This window comes from Filicampus tigris, chromosome 8 (genome assembly GCF_054856515.1).
Source record: "Filicampus tigris isolate MCC_2025a chromosome 8, RoL_Ftig_1.0, whole genome shotgun sequence".
In the NCBI taxonomy this organism is placed as follows: Eukaryota; Metazoa; Chordata; class Actinopteri; order Syngnathiformes; family Syngnathidae; genus Filicampus; species Filicampus tigris.
The window spans coordinates 24,053,890-24,068,549 of NC_141224.1; the positions used below are offsets into that span (position 1 = coordinate 24,053,890).

The following is a 14,660-nucleotide window of genomic DNA, read 5'->3' on the forward strand; positions in this document are numbered from 1 at the left end:
TATGCAGTGTATGCATTAAATTCTGTGGTATTTCCACAAACACATATTTTGTTATTACAATTTTAGTCTGTGGTTTTCATGTTTAAAATTCCCTTGTGTTTACTTTAAATTGAAATTTAGTTTGCTCATTCCATTTAACTTCATTTCCATAAAAGGAGCTTTGTCTTCATTCCCAGTGACAGTGCAAACTGATGATTTAGACTTCCTTTGTCCCACAACGGGTTGAAGGGAAATAACAGAGAAAGTTCCCATCAGTGGGGTTCCATCAAAAGTTTGTTTTGTTAATCACACAAGAGGGCATTTGCTGTTATTGTAATATAAGGTCTTGACCTGATCCCAAGAAATATTATGCAAGACATTTTTGATTTAATAGTGTGAACACTTCTGACAGGAAAAGTGTTCTTTTAAACTACAAAAAAACAAGTACCGGTAGTGGGCTCTGTGACAATGGCAAGTCGCAGATGGCTGATTGTTATATGAGAGGTACTGTATACGACACAGACATTGGCCATTCCCACAGAAAGTTAAAAAAAAAAAAAAAAAAATTTAAACACCCCTCCAAAAGTATTGGAAATAGACTCAAACTATTTGGGTGTGTCATCACGATGGACTTGAGACAAGAGATCAACATTTCATCTTTTATTTCTGGGTATTTTCATCTGAATTGGATACATAACTTTAATGGAACATCATCTTTTTAGATGAGCAAAAGTATTGGAACATATATTCTTGAAATAATAAAGTGAAGGTGATACACATTAAGTCGTATTCGCTTTAATTCAATAATAAAAGAGTGTGACATCTCCAGAAGTTCCCTTTTTTTTACTCCTTTAAGTCTTAGGTAAAGTTAATTAATAAATTTCAGTCTGTAAGATGATGAAAGGATATATATATATATATTTTTTTTTGTTTTGTTTTTTTCTTTTCACAAACTTATGCTTTGAGACCCATGATCTAATATTTTCAGGATACAAAATGATTTATTGGCAGTTTTACAATCAGCCAAAGTGACACTGTTTAGCTGTGTTCAGTTAACAATAACGTTCCAACTTCAGAAAAATCCAAACGATGAGGGGATACCAAGGAACAACCAGTCAAGAAGGGAGAAAAGAGGATTATATCTTGCAGCAATCCAGCTGGAAGGGACAGATAATGTGGGAGGATATGAAGAAAAGGGAACTATGCAAAGCAAAGATTTCCGCAATGAAAATGGGAATGAAAAAAATATATATACAAAAACGAAAATAGAACAGGACAAGAACCAAACTATTTGAAGGATGCTTTCAACTGAGTCGTTTTCATTCAAGTCAACATTGAGCAACAAGATTTGCCGCTATATCAGTTGCTAAGTGAACATTGTAATTAGATCAAAAGTATTATTCGGCTGAATCAGCTTGTTACTGATTTGACTTTCGCAGAAAAGCCTTAAGTGGGTTTGTGGAAGTCACTGTGTATATATATATGTGTGTGTATATATATATATATATGCACTGTATGTATATATATATATATATATATATGCACTATATATATATATATATATATGCACTAATATATATATATTTATGCACTAATATATATATATATATATATATATATATATACATACATATGTATCTATATGATACAGAGATACTGTACTTCTGTATTATATGACAGTACAACCTAAAACAAAGGTACATTTTTTTTCTGTTTTGGATCATTTTAAGGTCAATGTGATTGTGTAATACATGGGCACTGTCAACCTTTCAAAAGCCAAAGCTGAAAGTCTTTTCCCACAAGCCCATTATGGAGAACTAGTGTGGACCTTCAGTACAGTACAGTTCAATTCAGTTGGCAGTGCCTCACTCAAGCACATACAGTAACACACAATGTAATAAGCAAATAGCAACTGCCTCAGAGCTAATAGGTGAATGATGTAAGTCTTTCATGGCACACCAAAAAATAATTGTCTTTCTGACAATCAATACTACCTTTGTTGACTGAAACCAGATCAAGAAAATCATCGTTTGCTTCAGGTTGCTGGACGAATTGAATGAATTTCCAAACGGTCTTTGAATAAAACACGGTCTTGGAACTTAGATGTCTTCTGGCAAGTGAAGTTAATAATATCATGTTTTTATGATAGCAATATACTGAAATCAGTGAACAAGCAAAATAACGCCACACACCGAAAAAGTGGGCCCAACTTGGAACTCAATGAAAAGGGTCCGCAGTTAACATTTTGATGCTAAATGCCAAGACTTATCTTTATGGGTGTGGGGGAGTTCATATACAAAAGGCAAACCTAGACAGTCTTGGACAATTTTGACGCTATGCCTGCAATGGGTAGAAATGAAAATATATTATAATCTACATACCATCTAAACAAAATACAAACATATACACAGAGACAGTTTTTTTTTTTTTTTAATCTTACAGCAGCATTTATTACATTAAAAAAATAGATCATAGTTATGCTCTGAACCTACTGTGCGAAATAATGCCCTTAATCTGTGGTATCAGAAGACTAAGTGGACAAACCAAAATACAGTTAAAATTTACAGAATTAATCTGCATCAAATGTTTTACAGTAAAGTCAACCTTCAAGTGTAACAGTTGTTCCAGTATTATAATTCCAGTGGTTTGAGTGTATTAATCAAGAATATTAACAATTATGAAAATCAAACATCTCTTAAGACACACTTAAATTGAACATGATTGACAACACAATAGTGTTAAAAATACTTTAGTTTATAATACATTGAAATATGTACCGACTAAGAAAGTCAACAGTGTGCCCCTTATCTATGTATATAAAAAAGAAAAACATGTTTTGAGAGTGCACATCAAATAAGATCTAACATTTGTTTTAAGAGAAAAGGGTGAAAATTGCTGATTCTCACAGTGATTTATAGAATTTACATCATCTGAAACACACCCTTTCCAGGCAAACGTTGACACGTGTACAGCAAAAAATTACATTACTGTACATCAAATAATGAAAAAACAAAACAAACTCATGATCATTACAAATGAAACATGCAACCGTTTACCAGCTAATTTCATAGAAAAAAAATGTATATAGTATAGTTTGCTTACTGAATACAGCAGTAATTTAACAAACCTTTTCGTCCATGCAATGACATTTAGGCCATACAGTAACACTACAATATTTTTGAAATGCATATATTTCCCTTGAGTGGAATTTTAATTTGCATTACTGTACATCACAACAAGTACTCAACTACTTGAAATCATTGTAACAAACAACAGTGGTCCTTTGAGTGCTAGTTAATTGTAAACATTAAAAAAAAATTGTAAAACAATTTATTATTTGCAATTTTCAGTATGGTTAGTGCTTTCATCCAGTTTTTTTCTGTTATATTAGGACTTTCTTAACCACTATGGTTAAAACCGTATCTTGTCATAATAATACTGAACATATTTTTTCAAGTGTAAGCAGAAAATAAAAGTTTGAAGATCAGATATACTCCTCCTTTGGCAGTTTCCCACCCTGCTTGTCAAGCGAGCACAACTTATTTGAATCTTTTGCAGCAGCACTGCAGCCTATTTGTTGATCTGACTGGCCCATAATGAATTTAACTGACACAACAAAGTTAAGAAACACTTTTGGGGAAAGTGTCTAACTCTTTCCAACCTTTGAAACAAACAATTTTGTTTAACAAGCAGTCTGGGGTGTCACGTCATGCTTAACTACACCAGAGTCAGTGGTGGTAGTTTACGTCCTAAAACTCCAGCTCCTCTGAAAAGGGTTGGATGGTTTCTTGAGGTTGAAAAACATGAGGTGAGGTTTGAAGCGAGGATTTTTCTCCGGCATGACAGCGGCTCTACTTTCCTCAGAGGGGAATCGATTGCGGTAGATTTCGGGATAAGATTTTTGAAACTGAAATAAAAGTAGGTGTATTACTTAGCAAAGTCAAATAGAAGGTTGTTGCATAATATAAACTGGCATGTTAGATGATTATTTGTTCACATGAAGGCATACCTGTTTCAGTCTTTTCTTTTTGTCCTTGGCAGGAAGCTCTTTGTCAGAGATCAGGCCTTCAAGTAGCTCCTGCAGGGGAGTCTGGGTACCAATCACCTTTGGCTTCTCTGACTCCACCCTGCTAATCTGTTTATAAAATGATGGAGATGTGCTGAAGTCTGTATCAGAACCTGCATATTTAATCTGGTGGGGAAGAACAAAACAAAGGGAAATGATGTCTCTGTGCATGTAATGAACACCCAATAAATGTTTGCCTTTAGCCCAAATCAACTCCACCTCAAACATTGTATGCAAGCTTGATCTCATAAAATCATACAGGTATATTTACACCCTTAACTTTAAATAACAAAAGGGTTGTGGGTATGTATGACAGGGGCGGAGCCATGGGTGGGCCCGGGTATTTATTTATTTTTTAAATTAGAGGCGGCTATTCAAATCTATCGGGCCCTGTGTGAAAAAGAACTTGGCATGCATGAATTAAATGTGGCTAATCCAATTGTTGGGGGAAAGCTGAACTAATTTTCACTGATCACACCTAAGACTGATTACTTCCAGACCTGTTCAATAAAATAGTCACTTAAATAGAACCTGTCTTAAAGACACTAGGCCCACTAGTTGAAACACGACTTTCTGATTAGTTTTGATGTCATTTTCAGTCGACAGAAGTGAGAAAATGGCCGCCCCCAGAGATGGCAAAAAACGGGTAGATTAACACTTATTCCACAAACGCAATGTTTATCAGAATGACTTGTTTCAACTAGTGGGCTTGCATAGAACATATTCTTGAAAAATATGTTTGTTTGTGTTGACTTTCGCTTAAAAAAAAATAAATAAATAAATAAGTTGGGCAAAATGCGGCAACAACAGGTTATGACCACCCGCGCCAACTTCCCTGAAAAAAAAAAAATCAAGAACAGATGAGAAATGGAATGCAAAAAAGTAAGCATTTGAGAAAAGGGCAAATACTTTTTCACAGCACTGTAATCGCTAATTATGAAAAAGAGCACTGGGTATCGCACCTTTGACTTATTTATCATATTCATACATTCCTAAATGACGGACCTGAACTCTTCGGAGGTGGGAAAGGTGCTCCTCAACTTGGCGGCGCAGCTTGTCGGGCACTTGGCAGATGGTGTTGTGGTGCTCCATCATGAAAGTGACCAGTTTTGAGGCAAGCAGCTCATCCAAGTCCATCTCATCTGGAGAACCCAAAACGCAGTGCGAGAACATTTGCACCATCTAGGCAGGGGTGAGCACAGGAGATAAATTACAGTCACCGGTGCTTGCATTATATCTATGATGGCTAAAGTTAATGAAGTTAAATGTAACATCATACAAAGAAAACAGATTGAGCCACCAGCTGACATTGAACATGCTGCCTTCACGTAACAGTGCGTTTTTGGTTTTGTTTTGTTTTTTTAACCAGACAATCTGCAGACCATGTGTGGCCCAACCATAGCGTGTGATCTGTGCGATACGAATCACAGATCAAAGATGATTAGCTGCACCACTAATTAAAACATGTACTCGCACTCGTGCGACCGGATGAATTTTTTACCAACACACGCTGTAAAGTTGTCCGCATTTGAATGATTTCCATCAGTATTTCTTCAATGTTGGTGACTTCATTAATCTACAATTCAGGATTTTTTTCGTTTTTTAAATAATGTATAAACACTGAATTGTTTGTGTTTCCAAACGTTTGACTGGTACTGTACAGTATATACGTACATTGATGAAACACATGAAGCAAATAACTCTTAGGAATCCATACCAGTGTGCGGGTGGCAATAGCGTCATTGAGTGGCGGCAGGTGGGGGTTCTGGGAGACCCGCGCCATGAGTCTCAGCAATAGCTGAAGATGTCGACGATTGGGCGGCGGCAATAAAAGAGTGCTGACTTGAAGAGCCTCAGTGGCCAAGTCTTGCTCCTGTAGCAGGCCTGGAGAGGAAAGAATAAACATTTTCACTCGTGTCGGTACGCATAAAATGACTCAGAATAGCTCACTGAGAATGTTGACAAAGACTTCATAAAGATGGAAAGTCAGTAGGGGTTCTTTGAGTCGCTGATAGTAGTCTGCAACTGTTTTCAGGACATCCCTCTCAAATCCTGGGTACACTGGTTGTTTGGTGTCATTGCCATTCGGCCCTTAAACAGAAAACAACATTTCAATTTTTAGTTCTCTCAACACACTGAAATTACCAGTGCGAAATATAGTACCGCACAAAAGTACTAGCTTTGTTCGTTTAATGACTGTTGACAACAGTCATTTTGACATGGTCAGAAATGGCAGGATAACAAAAAAAAAAAAAAAAAAAAGCAGTGACTCTCAAAGTCTGGTACGCACTGGTGGTATGCGCACTACGCAGGGCTCTCTTCGGTGGTATGTCAGATAATCATTGAATATTGCTGCAAGCCGGCAGTTGTGTCGAGCAGATTGTTTCTGAGTTCTGTAATTTCCCATTGTCTGGACGGTCATGAAGGTAACCCAGTATGATTTTTTTGATTGGACAAGGAGGCCAGGATGCATAAAGAAACGAAGCACAAAGTAGAGTGTAAAATATGTACTATGTTGGAGAAATTTGGGCAATTACTTAAAGGGATGGTGTTGTTTTCACTAACAAGTTCATTTTATATATTTTTTGATCAGGAAAATGAAAAAAGTTGTCATTTTCTATTTTATCCATTCATTTTGGAGAAATTAGGAAATAAATGACTCCATGAATAACACCCCTTGTTAATGAGGACAATGGCCGCGCCCCCTACTGTTCTATCCTTGTTCTGTCGGAGTCACTGGAGGAACCGATTACAAACCCTCCATTGGAAATCATTGTACTTTCATTGCTTATAATGTCCAAAAACGGTGATCAATTGGCACTAAAATTTATGTGGACATCTCTACTAATGCCCACTTCAACATATCAAAACGATTAACATCTCCGTGGCTGATTTATATGAGAATGAGGAAATGTGGAAGTGAGCAGAGCTACATAGATTTAAGCTGAACGCACACTGCTTCTTTACTTCTTTAAAAAAAAAAAAAAAAAAAAAAAAAAACACTGCTTCTTTGCTGATGACGGATAGGACGGGCGAGGCATTAAACACCAGTCAGGATATTTACAGAGACTGAAGTGGGAATGAGTAGACGTGCACATTTATTTGGATGAGGAATGGCCAGTTTTCAGACCTGCAACACGCCGTTCAATTTGAAATGTAGCAGCCGAAACATAACGCAACATGAAGAGCGACGCAGGCTGAACAGACAGTAAAGAGCTAATGTTGTTGTGCTAACGCCTTTTGTTTTAACGGCCTGAAGCTAGTTGTTGCTATTAGCTGTGCCGTTATCCTACTGTTAGCTGGGGAGGGATGAAAATCCATGCTTGCCTGATGGCTGCCTGCTGCTCGCTCCCAGCCTGCAATCTGCTTCCTGAGAGTTGACACGAGTTTAGCGACATCCCTAATAATGCCCACTTCAACATATAAAAAGGATTAACCTCTGCGTAGCTGATTTATATGAGAATGAGGAAATTTGGAAGTGAGCAGAGCAACATAGATTTATGCTGGGACGAGCGCAAACCGCTTCTTTGCTTAAAAAAATAAATAAATAAAACACTGCTTCTTTGCTGATCACGGTTAGGACGAGCAAGGCATTTAACACCACTCAGGATATTTACAGAGACTGAAGTGGGAATGAGTGGACGTCCACATTTATTTGGATGAGGAATGGCCACAGTTTTTCAACCGACAACACGCCGTCCAATGGAATGTAACAGCTGAAATGGTGTGTTCCAATGCAGGTATTTTTGATTTTGTGGAGGTGATCATGACGACATCACGTTTTATGTCAATAAATCCAAACTAGTGTGCAGAACACTTTTATACTTTCACAGGTTGAAGTGGACAAGAGTACTAATGTGCATTTGCATTTTGGTGGCGATCGGTTACCGTTTTAGACAACAGAAGCGAGCAATATTACCACGCTTGCCTCCCTCCCGTGACGTAGACCACTGAGACCGAAAAAATAACAAGCCCCGCGGGCAAACGAGGGGCGGGGCAATTTGGCGTTAATCTAATCACAAAAAAAGCCCTTAAATCACTACAGAGTCTTTTGGGGAGAGCATGTTAGTACTGATGTCATTTTTACATGCAAACCTTTTATATAAGTGTCAATGTTAAGCTCATGCAAGTGTCTCTTTAAATTTTATGTGCAATATGTGTTGATCAAATCTGTTTCAACAGCTGTTTTCTCAGAAAAAGGTTAAGAACTATGGTGTTAGTTGAATTCAAACTGCATAATGTCACATTGTCTTGCGTTCTTTACAATGATATTAAATTAAAAAATATGAAAAAATGTATTTTAGTTAACACTTAGGCCTACTATACAACTGTATTTTGAAGTTGTTTATGATGGTGGTACTTGGTGTGAAAAGTTTGAGACCCACTGCTGTAAAGGATTTTGGCAACGACCATGGAAGAACCTATTGAATTTTGGTGAGGATTGGGATTGTGGTGCAGATACAGTAATGTATTTTTACTGATGGAGTATGCAAGTAATGTTTATCAGTCAGGTTGTTCCACACCAAACTCATCCAACAATGCTTTCAGGGACCTCACTTTGTGCACTGGTGCCCCGTTGTTATGGAAGAGAAGGGTTTTCCCTAAACTGATCTCATAGTAGGAAAAATAATTGCAGAAATGCCTGTGTCTCTATGTAGTGGAATTTCTATACATCTTTCAAACAAATGTATCTGCTCAAGTCTGAAAAACAGGTGTCAATATAGTGTTGTTGTTTTTTTTTTTTAACAGTACAACATTGCATATACACTTACAGTTGGCTAAGCATTTCATTGCCGATACCACCCAGTAGGGCATGTCATCTGGAAAGAGGGAATCAGAGTGATAAGAGTCAGATATTTCATCACAAACAAACTAATTGTAAGTAGCCTAAGTATTATGCGATTACCATTATTTTTGTCCAACACAACTATGCCCGACTTATTGATGTTGAAGACGTTGTGAACTATGTATTTGCCTTTCACGTGTGCTGGATTTAATACACCATCCAACGTTGTTAAACCCAGCACGCGCTGTAAACTGAAAGTCAAATCATACAGTACATCAGGAAAAAACACAAGATGGAGGATAGCAGTAATCAACATTGGATAGATTAGTACATACTGTGCTGCTGTCATTGATTTCCAGATGTGGTCCACTTGCTTGGGAGTAATATCTTTTCTGCGAATGAGTTTGCATTCATGCACATCCCCAATCGCTACACTGTGCCTTTTGTTCCAAAAATCTGAAGTCTGTTAAAAAGGAGAGACGTGTAAAACAGTTTTTCCGGTTCAAACATCTACAACTTTAGAAAAACAACAGCTGACCTGAAACAAAATGCTGTAAATAAATTAGAATCAAACAAAATACATAAAACAATTAGAGAAAAACAACAAACAAAGGTCAAATAAAACCCTAAAAAAAGGGGCAGAGTCTAAAGCTGAGTTGAAACCAAGGAATGGGTTTTAAGTTTTGCTAAGTTTAAGTAGTTTTAAGAAGAAAATATTTTTCTTCTTTAGTAGTGGCACATAAAGTGTCATGAAAGGAAATACCATGCTTTACCAGCAGATAGAATAATCCATCCATTATCTATACCGCAAGGGTCGCGGGCGTGCTGGAGCCTATCCCAGCTGTCAATGGGCAGTAGGCGGGGGACACCCTGCCATCCAATCGCAGGGCACACAGAGACAAACAAACATTAACACTCACAATCACATCAAGGGGCAATTTAGAGTCTACAATAACCCTACCATGCATGTTTTTGGAATGTGGGAGGAAACAGCAGTACCTGGAGAAAACCCACGCAGGCACGGGGAGAACATGCAAACTCCACACAGGGAGGCCGGAGCCAAATTCAAACCCACGACCTATGCACTGTGAGGTGGACGTGCTAACCAGTCGACCACCGTGCCGCCATAATCAGAGCCCTACAATGGAATTCTGTGGAACCGCAAAAGACAATGGAGCAGAGTGGGACTCAAAACTATGAAGGCCCATACACTTTGTTCTGTCAGCCAGATACTACTACCGCTACTTTACTATTGCTACCACTACCGCTGCCACCACCACCACCATTACTAATATTGTAGGAGCCATATAGTGTTTGTGAGTGTTTCTTCCTTTTTGGGCTGCATGCTTGTGTGTCGTGCACAAGCCGAGAGCGCGCACTCTCCACTTTCACAGTGATTGGCGGTGTCACCGGGGGCAGTGGTCTTTCTTATTAGTAGGTGCACTCACCTGTGTGTAGTTAGTTTGGCTTTGATGTTGTGGTGGGGTGAGCGTAGGGAAGAAACTTTTTGCTGACCGTGAAGCGCAACTGTGAAATGCAATCGTGAGTTTAAGATGCATCGTCAACTTCTTCATGTTGTGGAAAGAGCTGTTCTGTCTAAAAGAGGTGCCTTGCACGACAAATGAAGTAAGTGCCTGTCAGCTTTTCCTACGCTGTGGATTCGATACAATAAACAATATTCAAGCCAGTGCAAAAGTTGGCATGCACGTCACCCGTGTTTCGACTCCCCTCATCTTAGCCTGCCGTGGCGTAGTTTAAGTTGGATGCCACTACTACTACTACTACCACCAGTATTATTACTAATAATAATAATGTCATCATTATCATCCAATTTACATTTTTACCTTATCCTCTAATTATTTCTCTTTTTTTTTAAGCAGTTTTCCCACTTTAATGATGAAGATAATTAAAAAAAAAAAAAAAAGTAAATACTGTATCAGAAAAGAGATCCAATCATCCATTCTATATACAGTAACGCTTGTCCTCACTAGGGTCGTGGGTGTGCTGGAGCCTATCCCGAGACTTCCAGTACATCATACAAAGAAATTACTTTAATTTAGCGTGGACGACTGTTGCTGTCTCACCATGCTAGTAGATTTCACAGGTGCCGCATTCTCCGGCTGTGGTAATTCTTCATAGTCATCCCAGCGGATGAGTCTTGGCATGTCAGTGCTGTTTTTAGACAGAGATCTCGCTGGAAAAGACTTGAGGGGGGACAAAGTGGGGAATCTATAACAAAAGGAGACATCAGGGAGCTGAGTGAAGTATCTCACACTAAATCACGCGCGTTACTGTATCACATAACTTAATATAATCATCCATCACACAGTTTCCAAGCGAGATCGGTGTCAATTCGCGCAATAGAGGATAGTATATGCACTTTTCCAAACAACGTCACATTTGCCTTTTTTCCTCCAGTTGATCATAATGATGCAACTGACTCACAATAAAGTTGAGACATTCACAATGTAGCCATTTGGGTCTCACTAACAAAAGTTTGCTTGATTATTGTAGGAAAGAGAGAAGGAAAAAAGACACACACAAAAAAAGCTTTTTTCCATCTCACAAAGGGGGTTGGGAACATTTCCTTTTACACTTTGTATGATTTTTCTTCATACGACTGTACTTACAAATATTTGAACTTTTTTTTTGCACACATAAACAACCATGTGATAAGCGATTGTAATGGGCTGTGCCCAGGAGTTGCTAACCAGACCAAATAGTAATTTGATGCCTTGATCAGGGGCAACTCGTGGTCCTCAGGAAGCCAACCGACGTCCGGAGTAACCAGTACAACCTTTCACATGTGCATTAATATTGAAGAAAAAAAAAAAGTCTACCTGTACAAATGACTATTATCTTCAAAGTCCTCCGTCCCATGGCGTCCCTTAATGTCTTCGATGACATGGGCCTTGAGCAACTTCCTGAGCAGCTGTAAGGTCTGGTAGCGAGTCACCTCTGGCCCAAAGTTGCAGTTGTGTCGGAGAAGCTGATGGAGATAATCTACTGCCTCAGATCCTGAGAAAGTGCAATCATAGTAGCGGAAGTGCATCCAGTGTCTTCTTAATGGCATGCCTCCACGGAAGAGTTGAATAGTTTCATTCCACTGTAAAACAGGAAGTACGACACAAATGAAGAATTTCCAAACAACAAAACCTTTTATGTTTTCTGAACCAACTTACTTGCTGCACTTGAACTTCACTACAGATTGAAAGTCTTTCAGGTCGGACAGATCGCATCCTTGTCAAAATTAAAAGGAACAGCGCCGCACACATTGTAATTTAGAAGAAATTCTGATTCATCAACATATGCACGGTGCTGTAACAAAAATACGCCAATATTCCAACATTAATTTGTGCACCAACTGTCAACAAGCCGTTCGTAACGATACCTCTATTTAATCGCTGTATCAATGTGTCGGCCCTGCGATGCAGGGCATCGAAGCTGGCCACACATCGACACATCATTTTTATAAGTTATTGATCGAATTAAACAATACAATTAATGTAATAATTTTATACTCAAAATTCCTAATAATATCAACTTTTATTAGTTTTTTGCTTGTATACGTACCGGTTGTCACCGGTGTATTCTGCCAAAATGTGGAACTTCCTACCGGACCTGATTTGGCAGCCTGTTCTACCAAAATGCCTAATCCTAACCCTAACCCCAACCAGGAAAGCGCACTGGGAATTGGTAGGACGTCTCGACGGGTTGGAAGGAATTTCAGAACACAGGGATTTACAGTACATCAAGCACGCAACATAGATCATGGCGGTGAGGAAGAGTATATTTTCAAGACAAAACAATCCATTCGCTTGTGTGGAAACACGTTGGATTTAGCAAGAAAGGAAATCGACTTGACAAGACGGTTGCCGTGTATAGCCTTTACAAATACCGAGTGGGATGTAATGAGAAAACGACAATTTGTCGACATCTCGACCGCTGTCATAAACAGCAACAAATTTGAATGAATCAAGAGCAGCGGATGGGACTGGGACAGACTAAAAAGGTGTTATTGCCTGCTTAAAGATTGACTTATTATTGGGTGTGAACACTGTGCGCAAATTGTTAAGTACTAATGGTTAGTAAATGAGGTGCATTGAGAGCATGCCGAAAAAGTATCATGCTGCCAGACAACATGTAGACCAGCTGATATTTTTGAAAAATAATATGCAAGCCTTTGGCATAATTTTTGCTCATCTCTTTGTTGGAAAAGTAGTTGCTAGAGTTGCAAAAAGTCATTAATATAGCGAAAAAATGTTAACAAGTTGGCAACACCGCATACACAAGTAGTAGGTTGACCTCGCTACTTTGCTTGTACGGATGTACACACGCAACACGCGTGCGCATAAAATAAAAACACAACTTTCAAAATAAAAGCAAAATATATTTTACATTATATTTTGACCTCATGGTCACTGTGAGGGGCAGTCAGAGACTGTGAGCAAGACAGATGTGGCCTATGGCTTCAGAAAACAGGTGAGCCGTGATTGGTCGTTACCTGAGCACTGAGCAACTGTGATGTCATTTTCAGTTGACAGAAGTGACAAAATGGCCGCCCCCTGAGATGACTACAAATGGGTGGATTTTGCTGCTTAACTCATATTCCACAAACGCAATATTAACCAGAATGCCATGTTTAGAGTAGTGAAGGTGCATAGAACATATTGCAAAGAATTGTTTGGGGTTGACTTTTCCTTTAAAAAAAAAAGCTTAGATTTCACTGAACCCATATTAATATTTATCATATCATTATCAATATATTTGGCCTGAATATCGAGATATGACATTTTGTCCATATCGCTCAGCCCTATGAACGCCACAGAACTGATATTCTGAAGGCCTGGGGCAGTGGGCAGATGAGATGGACTTGGCAGCACACAGAGGTTGAAATCTGATTGGAAAAAAATAGCAACAACAAACACCAAAAAATGAAGAGAATAGAGTATTGGTTATTAATATTAATAATATATTAATACAATATCATGAACAAATAACGTACTGTATGACAACTTTGTTTGTAAATGTAGGTCAGTATCTCTGATAGTGTTTAGGCAAGCAGCAAAGGACACGCTGGCCTACCAGTTGTGGATTTTTTACAGCACTTCGTAAATTATATTGAAAAACGCTAGTTATCATCATTCTACACCTCTTCATTTCTCATGGGGCGCTCAACTTTGCGACTCGCATTTTTCTGGTGGAGACTTTCATTAGAATATTTTGAACTTTCCACACATAGGTATAGCCCAAATCAAGAATGTATTCTACAGTGTGACAAATGCCTTTCAGAAGAAACAACAGAGGTTGCAGCTTTCTCCTTTATGCAACCTGATGCAAATGTGATGCATCGTGTTTGTCTTAAGAATGGCAAAATGGTAACTATTTACGTTATAGTGGGTTTTAGTCAAATCTGGGTTTGGAAAAACAGCGCATTCCAAACTCTAGCACAATAAAACCGAATAGCTCCTTTACTACTAACGCTTAAAAGTGTCTACATTTACCTGGACATTCAGTTATCTCGTTGTTTAATATCCATACCATAAACAATTTCATCCTACTTTAAAGTTATAAAAACTTAGCAAAACTTTCGCTTTTGTTTGGATTTCTTAAAATTACTCACCAGCTTTGTCGCCCTGTAAGGCCCTGGACCGATAACTCTTCCCTCCATCTCCCGTGTCAGATACGATCTTTATTGGTCCAAAAACATTGAAATAAATGAGTTTTACACGATTAACATGATGGGCCAGAATCCGAATTTCGGACGGAAACGTTGTTACCAACTTTGAATCTGCTACGTCACATAAAATGAAGAGCGTGATTGGATCT

General features: G+C 38.4%; 1 protein-coding gene across 2 annotated transcripts; it reads right to left on the reverse strand.

Annotated features, from left to right (window-relative positions):
* Positions 1–2,430: 2,430 nt before the first annotated feature.
* Positions 2,431–14,598, reverse strand: LOC147144118 (DEP domain-containing protein 1B-like). Of its 2 annotated transcripts, none has more exons than XM_086038067.1 (11): positions 14,455–14,598; positions 11,672–11,937; positions 10,916–11,060; positions 9,167–9,294; positions 8,952–9,082; positions 8,818–8,865; positions 5,996–6,136; positions 5,763–5,929; positions 5,051–5,227; positions 3,989–4,114; positions 2,431–3,886 (listed from the first exon to the last, which is right to left on the reverse strand). In XM_086038067.1, the coding sequence occupies exons 1-11, from the start codon at positions 14,500–14,502 to the stop codon at positions 3,722–3,724; spliced, it is 1,542 nt and encodes a 513-aa protein (XP_085894193.1). In that variant the 5' UTR covers positions 14,503–14,598; the 3' UTR covers positions 2,431–3,721. The 2 variants fall into 2 exon arrangements, with proteins under 2 accessions (XP_085894193.1, XP_085894192.1); XM_086038066.1 differs by having other exon boundaries at positions 3,989–4,171.
* Positions 14,599–14,660: the final 62 nt, after the last annotated feature.